The 21850-nt window shown below is 44.1% G+C and overlaps 9 protein-coding genes across 9 annotated transcripts; 7 read left to right on the forward strand and 2 right to left on the reverse strand.

The window, feature by feature from the left end:
• Positions 1-449: 449 nt before the first annotated feature.
• Positions 450-1402, forward strand: ATC70_000119 (uncharacterized protein; the record flags this gene model as incomplete). The annotated part of the gene is made up of 4 exons (XM_064819540.1): positions 450-722; positions 790-804; positions 894-955; positions 1024-1402. The coding sequence occupies 4 exons, from the start codon at positions 450-452 to the stop codon at positions 1400-1402; spliced, it is 729 nt and encodes a 242-aa protein (XP_064679747.1).
• A 165-nt stretch (positions 1403-1567) lies between these two features.
• On the forward strand, positions 1568-2703 carry ATC70_000120 (uncharacterized protein; the record flags this gene model as incomplete). The annotated part of the gene is made up of 4 exons (XM_064819541.1): positions 1568-1766; positions 1839-2035; positions 2081-2432; positions 2486-2703. 4 exons carry the CDS (start codon positions 1568-1570, stop codon positions 2701-2703), a joined length of 966 nt encoding a protein of 321 aa, XP_064679748.1.
• A 130-nt stretch (positions 2704-2833) lies between these two features.
• ATC70_000121 (uncharacterized protein) lies at positions 2834-3686 on the forward strand (the record flags this gene model as incomplete). The annotated part of the gene is made up of 3 exons (XM_064819542.1): positions 2834-3037; positions 3096-3196; positions 3260-3686. 3 exons carry the CDS (start codon positions 2834-2836, stop codon positions 3684-3686), a joined length of 732 nt encoding a protein of 243 aa, XP_064679749.1.
• A 318-nt stretch (positions 3687-4004) lies between these two features.
• Positions 4005-4853, forward strand: ATC70_000122 (uncharacterized protein; the record flags this gene model as incomplete). Its single annotated transcript, XM_064819543.1, has 3 exons — positions 4005-4199; positions 4260-4360; positions 4427-4853. 3 exons carry the CDS (start codon positions 4005-4007, stop codon positions 4851-4853), a joined length of 723 nt encoding a protein of 240 aa, XP_064679750.1.
• Positions 4854-5541: 688 nt separating this feature from the next.
• On the reverse strand, positions 5542-7012 carry ATC70_000123 (uncharacterized protein; the record flags this gene model as incomplete). The annotated part of the gene is made up of 10 exons (XM_064819544.1): positions 5542-5588; positions 5648-5707; positions 5770-5958; positions 6012-6091; positions 6153-6239; positions 6293-6366; positions 6427-6522; positions 6583-6674; positions 6785-6850; positions 6919-7012. 10 exons carry the CDS (start codon positions 7010-7012, stop codon positions 5542-5544), a joined length of 885 nt encoding a protein of 294 aa, XP_064679751.1.
• A 224-nt stretch (positions 7013-7236) lies between these two features.
• ATC70_000124 (uncharacterized protein) lies at positions 7237-9172 on the forward strand (the record flags this gene model as incomplete). Its single annotated transcript, XM_064819545.1, has 6 exons — positions 7237-7424; positions 7480-7637; positions 7700-8182; positions 8235-8720; positions 8779-8922; positions 8973-9172. 6 exons carry the CDS (start codon positions 7237-7239, stop codon positions 9170-9172), a joined length of 1659 nt encoding a protein of 552 aa, XP_064679752.1.
• A 148-nt stretch (positions 9173-9320) lies between these two features.
• Positions 9321-11503, forward strand: UBR1_1 (E3 ubiquitin-protein ligase ubr1; the record flags this gene model as incomplete). Its single annotated transcript, XM_064819546.1, has 5 exons — positions 9321-9365; positions 9435-9497; positions 9574-9654; positions 9714-11229; positions 11298-11503. The coding sequence occupies 5 exons, from the start codon at positions 9321-9323 to the stop codon at positions 11501-11503; spliced, it is 1911 nt and encodes a 636-aa protein (XP_064679753.1).
• A 37-nt stretch (positions 11504-11540) lies between these two features.
• On the reverse strand, positions 11541-18596 carry ATC70_000126 (uncharacterized protein; the record flags this gene model as incomplete). The annotated part of the gene is made up of 5 exons (XM_064819547.1): positions 11541-11676; positions 11731-11859; positions 11941-15497; positions 15556-18112; positions 18199-18596. The coding sequence occupies 5 exons, from the start codon at positions 18594-18596 to the stop codon at positions 11541-11543; spliced, it is 6777 nt and encodes a 2258-aa protein (XP_064679754.1).
• A 937-nt stretch (positions 18597-19533) lies between these two features.
• On the forward strand, positions 19534-21753 carry ATC70_000127 (uncharacterized protein; the record flags this gene model as incomplete). The annotated part of the gene is made up of 4 exons (XM_064819548.1): positions 19534-19690; positions 19748-19819; positions 19884-21320; positions 21374-21753. 4 exons carry the CDS (start codon positions 19534-19536, stop codon positions 21751-21753), a joined length of 2046 nt encoding a protein of 681 aa, XP_064679755.1.
• Positions 21754-21850: the final 97 nt, after the last annotated feature.

Genomic DNA, 21850 nt, shown 5'->3' on the forward strand with positions numbered 1-21850 from the left:
TTTGTTGCCATGGCAACCTGATATTGAGGATGGCCCTCGCCATGTCTCAAATCGAGAGAGGATCTCGGGCAATTTTTTCGATTATGTGTTATACTTTTTGTCTAGTGATATTGCCAATTGAATACCTAACTCGCTAGCCATTGAACTTGTCATCAAATTGACATTGATACATTGCTATAGATCAAATAGTACCAAGACAATCTATCGCAGCATTTGGCATTGAGATTCCAATGTTGAATTTCAACCAATGAAACATCAACCAGAGGCATTTGGAGAATCAAACACACCCAGGACTGCCAACAACAAGGGAGGAGACGTCATTTGTATCATTGTATTTTCTTTCCTTCTGTCTTCCGTTTCTTTTTTAACTTTTCTCCATCAGACATCTCTTTCTTTCCTCCTGTATACTTCAGTATCACCCCCCCTCATTAGAGTTTTAGCAGGAAGAAATGTCTAGTCAACAACCACATGAAGTGCAACAACATCATCATGATATTCAAGCATCGGCACATTCACAACAGCAACAGCAACAGGCTCAACCACAACAAGCATATCAGCAATTAAATGCCACCACAGCCCCCGGTGGTCAGCCCGTGTTTGATTTGGGGAAGTTCTGGATGGAGGAAATGCACAATGCGGAAGTCTTTGATTCTGATTTCAAGAATCATCCTCTTCCATTAGCTCGTATAAAGAAGGTGATGAAAACGGATCAAGATGTAAAGGTAAAGTTCGCGCAAAGATCTTCTTATCCACGTTTAATGTACTAAATGGTCGTTGTTGATTGAATAGATGATCAGCGCAGAGGTAAAAAAAAAAACACTCGATCTTATATTTTTGACATTTGTTTTTTTTGCATTACATTGTGATATCATTGGCTTAACATTTTACATTAGGCTCCCATCTTATTCGCTAAAGGATGCGAAATATTTATTACTGAATTAACCAAGAGAGCATGGTAAGGAGGGTGATCCACTGAATGGAGGAATCAACTTGGGTTGCTTATGCGTTTTCTGTATCAAACAGGGTTCATGCAGAGGAAAACAAACGTAGAACATTGCAAAGATCCGACATTGCTACAGCAATATCCAAAACTGACATGTGCGACTTTTTGATTGATATTGTGCCTAGAGAAGAAGCCGCAAAGACCAGCAACCCTGTATACGACCAAACTGTGTATGCAGCAACCAACACGAACGCTGCTGCTGCTGCTGCTGCCGCCGCCGCTTACTACCAACCTCAATACAATGCCAGCCCAATGGACCCTCATACATACTATCCGCCATTACCTCAATTTACAAATGATCAAGTGCAACAGTACCAGATGCAACTACAACAATTTGCTCAGCAACAGCAACAGCAGCAACAGCCAAACTACGAAACAGAAGCAAAGCCTAAAGATTAATACTCGTATGAATAAAGTTGATAGTAATGCACTTGGACGAAACTCTATTACCGTGTATATTGCAACGTCACTGGAGATTGGATAGAAAAAAACATCTTAAAATTGAACCATCTTTGTGAACGTGGGATTAGAAATCATCTTCTTTTATATACTTAGACATTTGCCATGGTATTCAAAGTATTAGTCACCCGTATCATCCCTCCTCAAACACAAGCGCGTCTTTTGAAGCAAGATTTTGATTTGATTCAATGGGACCAGGATTCGTCTATTCCCAGGGATGTCCTTCTGGATAAGGTAAAAGGTGTGGATGCTTTGTTTTGTCTCTTGACAGAGAAAATCGATGATGAGGTGTTGGATGCTGCAGGTGAGTCTGGCGCGTTTTAGAATGTGTCTGTTTGTGTGTGTGTGTGCGTGTGTTGACAATCAAGAAAACAAGGTCCACAATTAAAAGTCATTGCTACAATGAGTGTTGGGTATGATCATATTGATGTTCCTGCCGTAAAAGCCAGAGGCATCCAGCTTGGCTATACGCCTGACGTCTTGACGGATGCCACTGCTGATTTGACAGTTTTATTGGCCCTGGGTGCATCCCGTCGAATCAAGGAGAGCATCCGTGCTGCTGAAGATGGATTGGTAAGCTGAACATGCAGCATTTGCATAGAATATTAATAGCAACAGTGGGGAAAATGGGGTCCAACTTGGTTATGTGGCTCTCAATTCACAAACAAGACATGCGGCATCGTTGGTCTAGGCCGCATCGGCGAAGCAGTTGGTCATCGTTTGAAAGCATTTGGCATCTCAAAGTTTGTCTACAGTGGTCGCAGTAGAAAACCAGAAGCTGAAGCCAGCTTGCATGCGGAATACGTATCATTCGATGCTCTTTTGCGACAATCGGATGTGATTGTGATTTGCTGTGCCTTGACAGCAGAGACCAAAGACATGTTCAACTATGAAGCATTCTCAAAAATGAAGGATACAGCCGTGCTTGTCAACTCTGCTCGTGGCGGCATCGTACATCAAGATGACTTGGGTAAGTCGTGTTCATGTATGCCTGCCCTCTTTATTAACGCACCTGTCTCTCAGTCCGTGCTCTTGACGAAAGTCTAATCGGTGCTGTTGGTCTAGATGTGACAACTCCTGAGCCATTACCTCCCACCCACAGATTATACTCTTTTCCCAACTGCTTGATCCTGCCTCATGTCGGCAGTGCCACCATGGAAACCCGAGAGAATATGGCCAACATGACGCTGGAAAACATCGTAGCTGGTCTCAATGATAAGGCACTTCCTTACTCCATCTAATTAACCAATGTATATTTGATGAGTCAATGGCAGTGTTGTGTAACAAGTTTAACATTGAGAATGTTTATAATAATAAAAAAACTGCGGTTCCCTTTTTCACATCGTTTCTTTCTTGCTGTCCTCATTCAAAATGACTGGTAAGGTTTATGTTGTCACTGGTGCTTCCAGGGGTATTGGCTTGGAGTTTGTCAAGCAGATCGCCTCGGAAAACGACCTTGTATTTGCTTGTGCACGCAATGTGAGCAACTCAAAAGAGCTTGTTGATTTGGCTGCAGAGAACAAGGATAATATCATCCCCATCACATTGGATACCACCAATTTGGATACCATCAATGTAATGAGGCAAGATTAGTTTGGAAAGAACTAGCATGTATTAATGTATGAGCGCATAGTCTGCTGTAGCAGAGATCACTGAAAAGGCACCTGAAGGTATCGATGTTCTCATCAATAATGCTGGCATTGGAAGTACGCGCGACTACAATATCGAGACAGTGTAAATACCCATATCTGACAGCTTGATTTGCGCCAATATCTAATGTCATAATGTACACGATAGACCTCAGGAGGAATTTACTAGAGTGATTAATACCAACGTGATTGGCACGTCCAATGTCACCCAACGATTCATCCCCTTACTTCGTAAGCGCGGTGAGCAGCAACTCAAGAAGATTGTCAACATTTCCTCCATTATTGGCTCAATCACAGCCATGGATGGCTCCAGAGGGTCTGGCCAAGGCCCAGTTTATGGTATATCAAAGACGGCCTTGAACATGCTGACTCGCTTGACAGCCAATCATTTGAGAAGCGAGAATTTCATAGTGTTTGCTATTCATCCTGGGTGGGTTTCCACTGATCTCGGAGGTGCATCAGCTCCAGTTACAAGTCAAGAGTCGGTGAAGGGTATTCTAAACAAGATTCAGCATTGCCAATCCAAAGACTGTGGCGAGTTTTTTGATTTTACTGGAGCATCATTGAATTGGTAGTCAAATAAACAAAGTAGTAATCTTGATCCCCCGCTTCCACGAGGTTGGATTTGTCAGCAACAGCTGCATTTTTCTACTCTGCTGCATAATTACTTGAATAGAATGTCTCGGAAAGAACGTCATTCACCATGTTATGGTGTCTACCTTGACGATGACGATTTTAAGATTCAGCGTCAAATTGAAGGATCTCATTACCTGATGAATGTCATGGAAAATAATAATAATAATAAAAAAAAAAAAAAAGTATAAAAGAGAGAGATAGAGAAACTAAAGGCGGAACACTTTCTTTCCATTCAACATCTTATACAAAAAAAAAAAATGCCTCTTACTTACGTCGTTACTGGTGCTTCTCGTGGTCTTGGCCTCGAATTCGTAAACCAATTAGCTGCCAAGGGCCACACTGTCATTGCATGTGCCCGTAATCCTGACAACGCTGCCGACCTCCAGAAGCTGGTTGACAACAAGCACGTCTTTGCTGTCAAGATGGATACCACCGATTATGAGTCCATCAAGGTAATGTTGATGTGATGCTTGTGTGTATGCAATGGATGCTGACAGATGTCAAATGGATAGTCTGCCGCTAAAGAAGCATCTAAATACGCTCCAGAAGGCATCGATGTCTTGATCAACAATGCTGGTATTGGCGGCGAAAAGTCGACCAGACCCGAAAATCTGTATGTTTGACATGGAAATCATAGACCATGGACGTGGCATTTACTAACACACGCTACTGCTCATAGATTGGAGGAAGATTTGAACACTATCTTTCAAACAAATGTTGTGGGTGTTTCCAATGTGACAAAGGAGTTTTTACCATTGCTTCAAAAGCGTGGTAAAGACCATGTCAAGAAGATTGTTAACATCTCGTCTATTCTTGGATCCATTGAGCTTATCAACCAAGTCTCTCCTACTGGTGGTCAACCCGCTTACAACATCTCCAAGGCTGCCTTGAACATGTACGTCAAGATGCTGGCTAATAACCTCGCCAAGGACAACTTCATTGTGTATTCCAGTCATCCCGGTTGGGTTGCTACTGACTTGGGAGGCCAATCTGCCCCTGTTCAAGCCGTTGATTCTATTAGAGGTCAATTGGCTAAGCTCGAGAATGTAACAGCCAAGGATAATGGCGGATTCTTTGACTTTGAAGGAAAGACTCTTCCTTGGTAATTGGCAATTGCATTATTACATAATAAATTTGGTGTCCCTACACACTTTCAAAGCCTTAAACAAGAAAGAAGTTTATCTTACAAGTATTTCGGTGGACTGGTGTTATTATTAGTTGCAAGACTTTAGAAAGAAACAGCATGGCTAACGATAGTAACACATAATTCGTCCGCTACTTTCCATCAGCTTCAATATAAGAGCCATGGCAGAAAGAGTGCATTTGGTGGGCCACAAGACAAATGATTCAAAGGATTCAATCTAGTTTAGGGGATTTTCTGCTTTTTTTTTTTAAAAAAAATGAGGTGCTTGCAATCAAGACATCATTTGCTACTGCTATACAGATGCTCAGGTCATCATACCAAAATGCTATTTTGCAGATAACGTCGAGGCAGTATTATGATACCGCATTTAGCAAGCTAAAGCAAATATTCCCTTGATATAAATCAAACGTTCTGTTGCATATCCCTTCTCCTTGTTGCCATTCTTCCGTTTGCCATCATCTTTCTTGGCAACTCATGTATACATAATACAATAGCCGAGATACCAAAACACTATTTGATCCATCTCGTACATCCGATAAAATTGTGTCTTTTACACCTCAAGCGTCAACCAGATGCTGTATGCAAAGGAGAAGAAAGAGAACGTTTACATTTATTGTACATGGTAAGTTTTTCTTTTTTCTTTTTTGCTATTACAAGACGTAATCTTCATCGTCACTCGACAGATCATAATCGTGCTCTTCAAAATGAAATGTCAATTGAGATAAATTCCCTACAATTCAGGTTGCTTCTACTTACGATCTTCAAATTCATCGCTGTCCTCCTCTTCGGGGTAATCATTTTGATAATAGTCCTCAGCTACAATAAAGTGGTAGTTGATATGAGAAATGATTCCATCGCTACATGGTTGAGATGTTTACCATTAGAGTCTTCATCCGCATAGTCTCCAAGCTCGCTGTCCGAATCATCATCCAAATACTCGGATTGTTCGTCAAACCAAACCAGCGAACCGACATTCATAGAGGTCATGCTTTGTTCAATATTTTCATCATCTCTATAATAAACATCGTATACATAATCGTCTTCCTTATCTTCTTCCTTCTCTTGTACTATCATGTTTTGATAAGTGACATGCATCTGTCTTTATGAACCCATGACTTACGTGTCAGGTACTCCTTCACCATAGGGATAAAGTTGCACATTATATCATCAGGATCTTCAATGTCATCATCCACAAACAATCTGTCACATCAGCAGCAGGTCAGATTTCGATCGCTTCCAATGTCACATCCCATATATTTACTTTGCTTGTTTTGAAGTGTCTTCGTCTTTCACTGCTTCGTACATTTGAAACAAGTCCTTTGCTGCTTTCTCGGAGGAGCTTTGTACACTAAATGCTCGCGTGAGAATCCATAAGTCGTATTTACGCTGGTTATGCCTTACACTGGGGGAGCATCCTCATCCACCTTGGATCTGTTTTGCTGAATGACTCTATATCTTGCTTTATGCGATGCATCCTGATGTTGGATTTGTGTCACTACAAATAGTGCTTAAAAAGGACGTGATGGAATACAAACCTTTTGTTCTCTGACGAGACGGTCCTTTCGATCTTCAATGGAAGTAGGCGTCTGTGGTCTACTTGTGCCGGGCTGAATACGTCTCGAGATACGATCCTAGTGAACAGGCGTTATTTCTATGAATCGAGTATGCGCCAGGTCGGGCTGATAGTCTACCTTGAGCTTCTTTGCCTCATCCAGATTTGAAAAACTCTTCTGCTCCACAGTTTCGGCGAGACGAAATAAGGTAGGAAGAGCAGTAGCAGATACTAAGAAAAAAACAAATAATGGGTGATTTCAGTATACATGATATTCAACCCGTGTGTGTGTGTGTGTGTGTGTGTATGTGTGTGTGTGTGAGGAGGATGCAAGTAATTACCACTCAAGACGCTCTTTTGCTTTTCGTTATTCTTCTTTATGCGTTTTTCGTTTTCTTGATGAACCACTAGGTGTATTTATGCAACATGTTATTGCAAGAAAACTTGAGTTACAGCGCAGCACATTTTTACATACGCAATGCATCTAAAGGCTCTTCCGTTCTTTTACGCTTAATACGCAAGATGGTAAGCTGCTCTCCTTTGGTATTATTGAGTGTTTTACTTGACATGTGCGGTAGTAATTGAAAAAAAAAAAAAAATGGAGAAAGAGCAATGTCAATGAAAGATCAAGATCGGCCAACTCCGTTTTATCAAGAAAACTTTGCGGGTGAAGCGCCTCAAGTGATGTCACCATAGTAAATTGTTTATTCCTATAAAAAGCCTTGGTTGGATATTTGAGCCTTTTTTTTTTTTTTCTGTTTCTGTCTATATTCATTCTATACTGAATTGAGACATGTCAAACAGGCAGAAAGCGTCTAATCCAACAGCTCCTATCGCATGGATGAGTCAGGCATATGAAACAACTTCATCAGCACCTTCCTCTCCTAACAGCTATCATGAACAATCTCAGCCAGTCAAGCCAGTTGCTTCGCCTTCCTATACGAGTATGAATCCAAGTACTACCATGAATTCAATTGAAAGGTAATACATGCCGGTACAAGCGGTATCTGTCATCCATTTAATGCTGTTGTCATAGCTTTGATCGTCCTGAATCTCCTACTCTCCCGCCAGAGCAAGGCATCCCGTCAAATGGTATCGAGCCAGCAGCAACAGCAGCACTGAATTCCATGCCCAACTCGCCTACACGATATGACTACATTGACACATCGATGCCGCCACCACCTCCTCCCAACAGTAAAACAAGTGCAACATGATGGTGCATGTATTCTTTGACTAACCATTTTTGTATCTGGTAGTGCCTTATCCACCTTCCTCGTCAGTGAGTCGATTACGTCAAGATATGCCGCTTTCAACGGTACCAAGTAGACAGCGTTATGATTTAAACAGCAATCAAATTATCCATACAACATCCAATAATACCAATTCAACTAATTCAACACCTATCAGTACCAGTACGAACAAGAACACTAATAACTATAATATTAATAATCAGCAAAATCATCATCACAACCACCATCACCATCACCATCACCATAAACCGGCCAAACGGCCTATCCATATGTCAGATCAAATGGCAGCAGCGATTGAATTGAGCGTTGGTCCGAATGTACCACCTGCCCCAGCTGCTGGCATGTATTGGTCACGTGCGTTAACCTACGGTAGATGTCCTTCGCGACCTCTGCGAGCACATTCGTCCAATCTCATAGGTGAATACTTGTATGTGTTTGGCGGATGTGACATGAAGACTTGCTTCAACACACTGTATGTGCTTGATATGGGTAAGTTGACTTCGGTTTGAAACGGATCCACATGCTAAATCTGACACTCTAGATACTTTGACTTGGTCAAAACCTCATACATTTGGAGAAACACCGCCACCATGTAGAGCACATTCATGCACAACAGTAGAGCGCGATATTGGGGGAGGCAAAAAGTCGTACAGTTTGTATGTATTTGGCGGAGGCGATGGACCCAACTATTTCAACGATCTCTATGTATTGAATGTGGACACATTGACATGGTCAAAGCCAAAGACAGAGGGCGAAGCACCATCTCCAAGACGAGCTCATACAACATGCATATGGAATCAGAAAATCATCATTGTAGGCGGTGGCGATGGTGCGCGTGCGCTGGCGGACGTGCATATGCTGGATGTCTCTGATCCACATTTACCCAAATGGTCGCTACTTAATCCAGAAGGGAATCCACCTATCGCACGAGGATATCACACAAGCAACCTGGTCAAGGACAAACTGATAGTCTATGGCGGCAGTGATGGCCACGAGTGCTTTAGCGATGTTTATGTGTTGGATCTCGGTAAGTAGTGTTGTTTGGTAGTGTATTACATGTTGTCTAAATTGAGCATTCAATGCAGTGTTTAACCGTTGGAGTCAAATTGATCTGGATCGTGCAGTACCTAGATTAGCCCATTCCGCAACGCAAGTTGGATCTTATGTCTTTGTCATTGGCGGCCATGATGGCAGTAGGTACTCCAGTGATGTGCTACTATTGAATCTAGGTGAGTGCAGAAGTCGAGCGTTGATTACATTTCATCTGATATTTGTACAGTGACCATGAGCTGGGAGACGAGAAAGATCTATGGAGGAGCACCCAGCCCTAGAGGATACCATACCTGTGTGCTGCATGACTCTAGGCTGTATATTTTGGGTGGCTATGACGGCAGAAATGTATTTGATGATGTGTACATGTTGGAACTGAGTGCTTGTGCCTACTTGCCACAGATCACCAACTTTGAAATTGATGTGTAGCATGAAAATGTGACGCTAGGGGAGACTACTTTTTTTTTTCTTTTTTTTTTCTTTTTCAAATGCTTATATTTAATCTGGCGTTTTATACATTTTGAACCTTTTGTTCAGTTTCCTAACTTTATTTCATCAATAAATCTACACGCGCAAAATGCCGTACAACAGTTTACCTGCTGACAATGACGCTGATAAGAGAGTATTGTATTGACTCCTGGGATGGACCTTGTTGTTTTGCTAAATCAACTGTTGACCACGTTGGTATTAGGATTCCTACCTCGACCTCGATTCAGAAAGAGAGACAGGCCAACAACAAACTCAAACTGTCAATGTGAGTCAATACAGCCTGAAAAGTATATATATATATAGAGAGAGAGCACATACTCACATACTCACACTGACACTAGGGATCTGACACTCCAAATCAAGACTTGCTGAGTCAAGCATTGGGGGCAATCAACCTGCAAAAAAATGACTCTAAAGAACAAGTAAATAGCACATAAAATGAGATATCTTTGGACACTGCTTTTAACTGGCCACTCTATAGTTTTATCGTGCCTCGTACAAGATATTTGCTCAATTACGAAAACTACTCGAGTCGAATCGGTCCAGCCTATCACAAGATACAATGATCGAAGACAGAGATGTCATTGCCACTCTATCTCAGTTTGTTGAAATGACATACAGCTATACAGAAGCAGAAAAATACACACGCATATGGGACTTGTGTCAAAGGCTCTACTTTTCCATGGAGAACACACATCTGCTTTGCTCAGTGGGAGACTGGCTCAACAGCTACGAACCTTTGCCCGACGTGGAAGAAGCCAGAGCTCAGGACCTGGATGAGGAGGTGGAGGAGCACAACGCCATTGGACCTACATGGATCTGGGAATACGCTCGCAGACATTTACTACGTGGCAACTTTATTGAGTCGACTGAAATTTTGACATTTGCATTGGACTTTGTAGGTGCACAACAAAAGAAAGCCATCAGCAGAATCATCAACATCATCACAGAACTGGACGACATTGTGTCCAACTACAAGGACGATGTCACCCTCTTTCATGAGAAATGGGCTGCGTGGCATGTACGCTGCAAAGCAAAGGACTTGGAGTACGAATGTACTCTGGACGAGTTGGACGGCAGGGTGGCAATCAATGAAGAAATTTGGGCAGTGTACAGCATCTTGGTCGGTGAAGACAGAGTCATTGCCAAGGAGGGAACGTATTTTGAAGTCGTGTTAGGACTTGCTTGGTTTACTAAACCACAAAGCTCGCTATCCACTCTCAAGTCGACGGCTCAGCGTGTGCAAAACACCTCGGATGACGATGCTTGCTCTTTTCTCTTGATGGGTCGCTTTGACGACGCTTTTGACGAAATGGGCAGTGATGTGTGGCTTCATACGCATTTGGGTTATGCTTTGATCATCACAGGCCATATGGAAACGAGCAAGGAAACAACAGCGGCAAGTGCCACTGACAAGGAAGATGTCATTGACCCCGTCTACTACAGTATCCAAACGTATGCTCAAATGATTGCCGATGAATATGACATGCTGGAAGAGGCTATTCACTATCTCAACTGCTGTCAATCCAACAAGGAAATCTGGATCAAGCAACTGCTGGGTGATCCCATTTTACCAGCCAAAAGCGAGGATCGTATGCGCGCTATACTTGATATTGCAACACACTATGGTCTGAGCCAAGTGGAGCAGTACATTCACACAGGATTGGGTCATCGATTCGAAAAGCAGCACAAGATACGCCAGGCAACTGTGGAATACGGAAAGGCACAGGATCTGAAATCGCTAGACAGACTAGCTCATGCTGAATTTTCTCAATATCTCAGATCAGGCACATTAGGTAATGTTGTCACAGACATGCCATCTTTGCACAACAGTCCTCACTATGCCATCCTCATCCAATACTACAATTTCCGTCATCACCTCTCTCATCAAGAATGGCAAGAAGCCAGCAAAACTGTCTTGCTCCTGTTAAAGAATGAACACTTGCCCACCAAATTTGAAACTGTATTACTAATTGATGTGTTGCAAATCTTGCGAGGTAAGTGTTGTAGTATGCTCTAGGTCTAGATAAAGTGCTCCTTACTCAGCTATTTTTTTTTTGTATAGAATCCAAGCACTACTTTTCAGCCAAGCATGTCATTCAATTAATCAACATCTACAAACAAGTAGCTCATGATATGGCTAATCAAGATTTCATTGCCAGATACTACAAGATCATTGAAAAGCAAGAACTGACATCTAGTATCATTACAGCCAAAATCAGAGAGAGATTAGCTTACAAGGCAGCCACTGCACCCACTACTGTTTGTTAAATAAAGTTGTTGATATTCGTTCAAATAAGTCCTTTATTTATAATGTGGTCCAACCACCAATGTCGTAGTTGGCTTCAATTTGACGAGCAACATAAATGGGAATATTATGCTGGAGCCACAGTTTGCGAATCTCTGCATATCGTTTAGCATTCAGGTATTGAGGTCTGCCATGTCTATTGGTATCCAGTTAGTATAGTTGAGGGTAGCAGTATGAACAGACACTTTACCGAAGCCCTTGATCTACTTCTCCATGAGGATCTAAATAAGGCGCATTCATAAACCAGCCATTGCCATTGTGTAATAGGATTAATACACATCGCTTGACAGATAAGAAGGCACCAATCTCGCCGCCGCATCTAAAAGATTCATGCAATCAGCAATATGAACACACATACACACACATACACACACAGTAACACACTGGTGACACGACTTACTCTAACGTGTGGAGATTACATTCACCTTCCTCATCCTCTGCACAACAAAAGCTCTGTGCACATACAAACGTACCACAGAACAAACACAAAGCTGGATCACTGGGCACTGTACCACACTTTTTGCATACACGCTTCATGCTTTCATCAAACAATCGATCCAATCGTTTTGGTAATGCCACGAGATAAATAGGTGTAGGTAAATCCAGTGAAATGTTAATCAACCGACTGGCAGACATGGAGCTCAATAATCCATCTTGCAGTTGAATACGACGTTCTGATTCTCGGACATGTTGTGCGCACCAATGATGCAACAAGGATTCAGATATGTGTGTAGGCTGTAAAAAGTCGGCAAACTTGGGTAGATGCAAGATGCTCATCAGTCGATCCAATTCATCGGATGCTGGGTCCGTTTCCATGGCAGTGCCAGGTGGGATGATCAAGCCAAATCGAACAATCATGAGAATCAAGGTGCGGCGCAGGAAGGGCAGTGCGAAGAACTTGAGCAGAGCACAGAAGGAGGCCTCGCTAGCAAACTTTTGGAAACAAGACACAGCTTCATCCTGTGTGAAATGTAGCTTGTTCATCAGTGAAAAGGCAAAGGCCTTGGCTGCTGCAATGTTCTGAGAGGGCTCGCTGGGCGCTGTGTGAGGTTGATCTGCTGCTGCTGAACGCTGGAGACGGTCTTGCAAGAGACCCACAGCCGTTTTAGCAAATTCAGCCAAAAGCAAGGTGCGCACAAAGGGAAAGATGTCAGCTTGAGTCATGGGCACCAGATGCAATGACAGCTCGGTTAAGATCATGAAGGGGTCGTCTTGCAAAATGGGAGCATTATCGTACAAGACAATCTTTTGAGAAGGACCCGCAGGCAAGTTGGCGACATCATCTACACCAATTTCAAACATTTGACGCATGCGACCCAACGAAAACATACTGACACGAGCCATAGAGACACTGGCAGGACTGGATTTGGCTTGGCCCGACCAAGGACACATCAGCGTTGTGTAAGCCATGACAGTATCGCTCAAGATACGAAGCAGCATTTGTGTCTGAGGAGCAATTTGATCGAATAGCGTGTGAGTAGCAGTGCCTTCTTCACGACTCGCAGCAGAAGCAGGAGCACCACGAGACGCAATTTCAACACCGGCAATCGTGTAGCCCATGATGCCCCATAACATGTCGACATTTTGTGCAGCAGTAGACATTTCACGCTCGTTATCATCTGTGCAAATCTCTTGATAAATGATACCCAAGACATCCAACAGACGTTCATAGGACTTTTTGATCAAAGGCGCACTCACCATACAAGTGCTGTGGAGCGTATCGTTGTCAAAGGGGCCCAACTGACCATCAGGCAATGGGATGGCGTCAGAGGCAAGCAAGTTTTGCATGCCTTCTTGTTCAGCGTCCTGTTGTGCGATCGTGTAGAGATCACCTTCTTGACCTGTTGTCTCTGCAGTGGCTGGTGCATTGGTGGGTGTAGCTGTTGTTGCAGCACCTGGAACGGTATCCACGGGCGTAGTGAGGGGGAGACGCGTAGGGAAGCGCATCGCAGCCCAGTCGCGAGGTGTGGTCTCTGGAGCAGGAGTAGTAGCAGCAGTAGTAGTAGTACCCATCAGAGGCAACGCAGGCAAGAACTGAGCCATGACGTCCTTCATGCGGCTTGTTGTAGCAGACGACTCTTTGCCAGACTTTCTTGACTGAGCATGACGTGAGGCTGTAACAATAACGTGTTTCAATCGCGATACAATTTGATTGACATGGTGCTTGTAAAATTGGCCGAAATCATCATCTTTGGCTTTAGCGAGTACACCAGGAAACGTCTCTTTTTTGCCCTTCCAAAACACAGGCAGTAAAGCATTACCAAGCGACTTACACAGAGGACACATGAACTCCTTTCTGGACCTGTTTTCAGGATGATTGCGCGTCAGTTGAGCCGAGTGTCTCGAGTCGATGGAGGTGCAATACACTTCAAAACACTTGATGTGCATGAAATGACCACAGGAAGAAGCGTATAAACCAGTCTTGTGCATTTGCGCAGGGAATCCAGGAACACTGTCGTCCTCGTCCATGCACTGACGGTCCTGCCATTCCACATCCAAATTGGAGCCCATGCGACACATGTCATTGAACACTGATGCATCGTCCATGGGCGTCTCGCGCATGATATTGGAGGTCTGAATCAAGCCCAGTAGGCCATAGGGAAGAGAGCGATCATTGGCGTCTTCTTGGCAGACGATACACGTGCCTGTAGGATAAGCGCAAAATTGAAAAAGGGTCTCGGTATGGGTGTTGTCTTCGTTATCCGTGTCCGGGTTCTCGGGAGCAGATACAAACGCTTCTTCTTCTTCATCCTCGTATAAAAACTCGTTTTGCTCCATGAATTGCGTCTGTGCCTGTGCAAACTGAGCCATGATCTTCTTTTGACGTTCCTGAGCGGCCAGCTTCTTCTTTTCCATTTCAGACATTTCACTGACACCGCCATTTTCCTCTTGTTTTTGAGCATCCTGTTGCATTTTGGCAGCGTAATATGCTCTCCATGCTTCCACTGCAGCGCGCGTGTTGTGGACGCCTTTGGTGCCGAGTTGTTCAAAGATCCAGTTGAATCGGCTGGTGACTTCACTGTATTGTTCTTGAGGATATAGCTCTGTCATAATGTCAAACAGGGACATAAGGCGTGTCGTGGGTTTCTCATCAGCATTAGCAGCATCAGCAACACAAGGCACTTGCATATCAAATTGCAGTGAACACACGTAATCATAGAATTTGCCTTGACCATAGTTGGAGACATCCTCTGAATTCTGGTCTTGCAGTGCCAATAAAATGAGATACATGATTTGGTCTAAAATGGTGTCGCTCTTGTGATGATCGCCCGTATAGACGTTCCATAAAGCAAATGCAAGCATTTGAACAAAGACAGTCGATTGTAAAAAGGAGCCCAGGTGCTGGAAGGGACCCGGTGCAATGGGGACATGGTGAGGCAGAATAAAGAAATCCTCCTCCTTTTCATGTGGGTGTGCCTTTTTCCATCTGGCCTTGAGGATGGATTCTGCTTCTTCTCGGTTATTGCGACTAAAGTGCCAAAAGTAAGTATCCACATGTGCGAAATGCTCTTCCTTGAGCTCGTAGGAGCCGTGGTCACTGACGCCATCGGGACTCTTGAAATGGGCTACAGAAGCTAAAATGTGGTCGAATTCAGGGTGTTCAGTAATGCGTTCAGGAATGCGTTTGGTGAGGTCAGAATAAGCAGATGAGCCCAAGCACAGGTTGTGGATGATTTCACGGCGAATCTTGTCTGTGATGGACATGCCAGAAATGTTGGCTCTTTCACAAGCAATGACAATCAAGAGGTTCAAGAGTTCTTCCACCATAAACACGGTTTGTGAAGCGTCGTAACTGTCGTGCGTCTTGTTGCCAAGGAACCACTTGACGAGATCAAATCTGTCCAAAAGAGTGGCCAAGAAACGATTGGGAGGCAAGGTGACAAACCCGAGTTGCAGCAGAAAGACATCGGCGTCATAAGTACTTTCACGCAAAGAGATGTCGCGGTAATGATGTGCCTGTCAATTACGCGTAATGAGTTATATGACCCTACTTGCGAGCAATACCACAACTTACCTGATTTCTAATACCATAGCCGTTTCTGACCCACACGCCAGCTCTGATTTGAGATGAAAAGACAATAGTGCGAACAGGGTAGTCCAAAATAGGGAGCAATACATTGGGTGAAGCTACTGCTGCCGTCTTGTTGCCATTGAACAGCGTGATGATCTGCTTGAAACCCCCTTCCCAGCCAGCTTGGCGCAACACGTCGTCATTCAGCAGATGGGCATATTCCAACAATCCAGACAATAACCAGTGCAAGGGGTGATGGAAGGAGACGGGCTGCGTAGCCACATTGTATTTGATGACTTGGAATGGCTCAGAGAAACCAAGGCTGATGGTGTGGAATGTCTGAGCAGCAGCACCGTATATCTTTTGTGGTGGCACAGAGCCAGCAGGTGCACTGAGACGTTTCTCTCTTTCAGCAGCCTCTTCTGCTTCATCCACTTGACCCCACTCCATGATCTTTTTCAGAATTCGGTTGATGGCTCTTACCACTGTGATGGCCGTGCTGATCTTATCCTGTTCTGTTGCGTAGGGCAATGTGTTGAAACAGTCAGAGAACTGGCGACAGCACTTGGCGATTTGAAGAGTGACATTGAAGGCATTGACCCAAATTTCAGACTCGTATTCCACGTGCGTGTCCTTTTGGCATACTTGAGCGTTCATGCCCTGAAACAGACTGATGAGATCCAGGTACTGACCAAGGTACAAGGGGTCTTGAGCCAGTACACTCTTGATCATCTCCACATTCATAATGTATCGCAAATCATGAAAGGCGTTAAAGTAACGACGTGTACGGAAAGCACGCGATTCACAGTTGATGCGAGATGGGTATTTGGAGCGTTCAGAAGGCAGCAAGAGGTACAAGCGATCCGTCAAGAAAAAGGCTGTTAGCGTGGAGCAGATGAGACCGAAAAAGTAGTAGTTGTGCACCAGCAGATCAGAGACAGTAGGCACAGTCAGGAGCTGCACAGAGAATAGAATGATTGAGTTCTCAGGCTCACGATCACGCAGCAAGAAGGATTCAGCCAAGCGAGCATAGTTTCTGGCCAGACGCTTGCCCAAGATTTTTTTGAAGCGCGGGTTGGATGCCAGCGACGCAATGTAGAGTTCACGCAGAGAGATGCGCACTTCCTTCCATAGCTTGAGATCATAGAGCATAAAGTAATCCAGGCGTAATTTCTCTTCAAACTCCTTTTGAATGGCCATGGCTGCCTGTGCATCTTGCTTGCTGTTATCCTCCATGACAGGCTTCTTGCCCAGTGCTGTTTCGCTGACTGCATTGGCGTCCAATAGCGACTCCCCAAAAGTAATTTCAGCGTGTCGAAGATCTTGATACTCTCTCACCATAGCTGCTGGGTCCCAGTCGATACTAGCCACATCGCACTGATTACGGTAAATGATGGGGCTGGATGAGAATGATGCTGGACTGCCAGGCTTACTGTTGTTGCTGGACTGCTGTGCATCTGGTTCGGGATCAAACATCTCTACGTCTTCCACCACCACTACAGAGTCATCTTTCATATCGCCCTCGTCCTCGTCCTCGTCTCCATCTTGATTGGCTGCTGCTGAATTGGATGCACGCGTACCGGTTGTCAACAGAGCCAAAGGAAGACGCAATTCCCACTCTGCACACAGCTCTTCACACACCATGTTTCGAATCACAGCGTCGCCATTGTCAATGTGTTGAAAGAATCGATATCTGCCATTGACCAGCTCGTTCAGCCAGTCCACCAATAAGCCACATACTTGCTCTCTAAACGTTTCTTTCGCAGGACGAATCGTGACACCAAGATTGATAGCAGACAAGGGAGCAGCAATCTTGCGCAACTCAGCAATGTCCTGAGAGACTGCAATGATTTCTCTGCCGTGCACATGAATGACATCCACAATCTGCTTTGCCTTATCCCAGTCCCAACCCGTGGCTGTCATGATACTCTCGAGCACATGAGAGAAGGCGTGTGCTTCGTCGTTCCACGCAATGCAAGCGTACAATTCACCGTCTTTCTCCTCCTCTTGCTCCGTGTCTACTGGCTCTAGCTTGATGTGTGTTGCTGCGTTTTCCTTGTCCATGTCAATATCTTCCTGCTGCTCTTCCTGTCCGAGTGCGGCTGCTAATCGAGCTGCTGCTGCTTCCGTGTGTGGTGTGACATTTTCCATGTCTGTATCGTTGTTGTTGGGCAATTGTGCTGGTATTCCCATTCGACTGAGAGTGTTGCGTTGTTCCTGATTCTCCCTCATCAAGTCTTCTGTAGAAGCGTTCAAAGCCACCTCGTCCGGAGCCAAGGCAAACGTATCCAGTAGAAAGTTGAGCACGCACGCAATCGTGCTTCGCATAGCGTGGATCAGTTTGGGGTCCAATGCGTCTCTTTCTGTGCCATCCGTGTTGTTTCGACAAGTGCTGGTATGAATGTTGCACTGTAGAGGTATTTTCCAAGCTTCTGGATCACCACAATCGCAGCATCCTCCGGATCCAGGACTGACAGAAAACAGGATATCATGGCCGTCATGGTTGGTAGCATGAAAACACTTGGAGCAAAATACGCAGGTATCATCTAGACCACAGTTTCTATAGTGTGTATGGGTGTATGCTGCATAAGATATCTATACTCGTATATATATATATATATACACATAACAGTAAACAACTCTCACCTGCATCGGTATACTGGCTCTCCTTTACGGAATACATGGCCGCATTGCCTTCCCTTTTGACTTGATAAATCTTGGCTGGGTAAAATGGCGTTGGTGTGCCATAACGATGGATCATTCACAACATGCTGTTCCTTGCCGTCGTGTTGTGCACATTGAAACGAGAGCGAGTCTTGTAAGTCTTGTTGTGATTGGAAGAAGCATTGTTGCATGATGGTTTCGTCGTTCATCCACAGTGCTTGATAGCAACGCAGCAAGATGGCTTGCTTGGCTGCTTGATCAAAATGACAGTTGAAAACAAGCGGTGATTGCCACAAGAAGTTGGACAACTCAGTGTCGCTTGTGGTGGCATTGTTTTCCTGTTTATTTGATGCTGAAGAGGAGGAACTCTCTAAAGTCATGTTTAATAAGGGTAATGATGTGAAGAAAGAAACAAGGAAAGAAAGAAAGAAAGAAAGAAAAGAAAAAAAAAAAAAGCAAGTTGGTGGAGTTTTTAAATGTTACATGTTTCTTTGTTGTGTAGTCGTAGTAGCATGTTTTTATAGGGGGAGAGAGCGAGAGCGAGAGCGAGAACGAGATGAGTATTGTCAACGTCATCTCTTTCTTCTCTTTACTGTGGTTGTTTAGTGTTGATTTAAAATCACTCTGAATGCTGCTGATGACTATCAAGGACATGTCGTATAGATGTTGATACTAATGCATCTCCGAATGATTCCATCTGGCCTAATAGTCTACATGAGGCGTATCACAGCACCCAAACTCAATATGCATTGATAAGGAGGTTGCCACTCGACGACCAGCAAATGCCCACAACAAGTGCCGTCGTAACAATGGCATGATTTGGCTCGAGGTGATCAAGGACAATTCGCTTTGAAATGATATTTGTCGATTCAAAGCAAGTGTAGAACAAGCGACTCGTGCAGCACCCAGCCTCCTAGCGCAAAGCCAGTTGTTGATTTGCACATATGGGGAAATCCAGGCACACAGACCAACAGGCACTCTTATGCGTACCTACAAATAAACAGTGATATATCCACTACCTAGCAATTCAACATGAAAGAGATATGGCACACGACAAAGACAATTTACACATTTAATGTTACACTTGCAACGCTTTTCAATTGTCGGATATTGACATGAAAAGATGGCTTTCCTTTTTCGAGTGGATTTTGATTTATTTCGAGGCAAGATTTTTGATGAAATAGAGTGTGTGTGTCCCTCTTCTTGTTCTTGTTCTTGTTCTTGTTCTTTTTCTTTTTTTTTTACACTACTCCCTAATTCCCCCCCTCTCTCTCTCTCTCACACACACACACACATATATATATATATATATATAACATGGAACCCAAGCTAACACGGCATACGTCAACCAATCTCGAGGAGCTGAATGAAAAGATTGCACAACTACTCAAAGATCCAGCAGAAGCATTGGATAACTCGCCCATCAACATTGATACCATGACGCTGTCAGAGTTGAAAGAGTTTGCAGAAAAAGGTAAGCTCACAATAACAGTGGGGCCTTACCCCGAGCTTAACCAGTGCCTTGGACTAGGTGGATTGGGTGCCTGTGTCTCAAAAGCAGATGTGCTGGCAACAACGCCTCAAGAGCTCATGTACCTTCAGGGTAAGTAGCGACAATCACTCTCTCTCACACACACACACAGAAAGCTCAAGAGCGACGATACTAGGAGAACGCATCATTGTACTAAAGCATATTGAAAATGACATTTATATGGGATATTGTGAGGGTGTCATTGGCAACTTTAATGCTGAGAGTGTGCATTTCGTCGAGTTGGATCCCCGTGTGTTGGAATCACTAGACGCAGATTTAGACTTTGCGACAGATCACTCACAGTATAGAAATTCAGCGAGTAGCTATGGCACAACAGACCATCCTTACTATCAGCAGCAGCAGCAGCAGCAGCAGCAACAGCAACAGCAAGGATTTACATTTAGAGATTCATTACAGTCCTACTCTTCCAGCTCAGATCATCATCAGCATCAGCAACCACATCACTCTTCTGTTGGACAGCCTCACTGGGCTTCGGGAAAGCCTAGTTTCGAGAGCTTTGGCACCAACAACTCATCCTCCATCTCACACTTGCCTATTCAACAGCAATCCACGTATTCAGATCAACAACTGAGCAATGACGATCCATACGACACTTCAGCCTTCAACATTAATTATTCAGACCAAGAAGATGAAAATCTACAACACTATCCAACAGCAGCTATGCCTCCATTACCTAAATCAAACACGAAATATGTTGCGTCGCATGAATCAGATAGAATCTCGACAGATCAAGACGAGAGTCCAGCAGCAGAAGCATCCTCATCAGAAGAAGAGCAAGAACAGGAAATACCTATTGCAAACATGTCTGTGGATGAGTACGGTTTTGTTATCAAGCCAAACCACGCCAGATCCCGCGGGGGCTCCATACGATCCAACATGACATCCAAACTCATCAAGGAATACAGAGAAAACGAGCTCAAGTGGCTCTCCATTGTCAACAAGCTGGATGCGGGCACTGTCAAAAAGGACGCTAAATTCAAGAAACTGGTGCGCAGTGGCATTCCAGCCTCTGTCAGATCAAGAGTATGGCAGTTTCTTGCTGGCTCCAACGACTATCGCAAGCCAAATCAGTTCAACATGCTAGTCCAAAAGCCCCGCACCAAGATTTACCATGTCATTGAACGAGACATAGCACGCTGCTACCCAGATCACACGCAATTTATGGATAAAAACGGGCAGGGTCAAAAGGATTTGAGCATGGTGCTGAAAGCGTATTCACAGTACAACTCTCATTTGGAGTACTGTCAAGGAATGGGTCGCCTGGCGGGGCTGATGTTGATGCAGATGACGGTAGAGGACACATTTTGGCTGTTGGTAGCTACCATTGATAGATACATGAATGGCTATTTTACGCCAACGTTATCCCAGTTGAGGATCGATGCGTATATCATTGGACAGTTGCTCAAAGATCACAGCCCCAAGCTGGCGCAACATTTGGAGAGCAACGATGTGCTGCCAATCATGTACATTGCACAGTGGTTTTTAACAGCGTTTACCATGACGCTGCCTTGGGATTCAGTGCTGCGTGTGTGGGATGCATTCTACTTTGAAGGTGAGTTGTGTTTGTTGCTCCAAACAATGGATGTGCTGATTTCTATGCTAAAGGCATCAAGGTGTTTTATCGCGTTAGTCTTGCCATCATGGACATTTGCAAGGACCATCTGCTCAACAACTGCCCCACCAATTCTGAACTACTGGCGTTCCTGCTCCACATTCCTCATGAATACCTGCAGCCCAACACACTGCTTGAAACAGCATTTCGCATCAACCTGTCCAAAACCGATATAAAGCGCTATGCAAAGAGAGCGGGCAATGAAGACGCCACCACCTCTGGATTGCCATTTGAACATGGCATCAAGAACCTGCAAGTAGGCAATGCCAACAGCACATTTTATGGCCATGGCTTAGGATTCAGAAGTTTGGGTGGTAAAATAAGCAAAAAGAGCTCCAACGTGAATATTAAAGATACCAGCTCATTTGAATAAAAAAAAAAAAAAAAAAAAAAAAAAAAAAAAAAAAAAAGTGACAAGCTTTGTCATGTCAATTTTAAAACCTCACATTTGACTTTATTTCCACACACAA

Source organism: Mucor velutinosus, assembly GCF_035048745.1.
Source record: "Mucor velutinosus strain NIH1002 chromosome Unknown tig00000034, whole genome shotgun sequence".
Taxonomy (NCBI): Eukaryota; Fungi; Mucoromycota; class Mucoromycetes; order Mucorales; family Mucoraceae; genus Mucor; species Mucor velutinosus.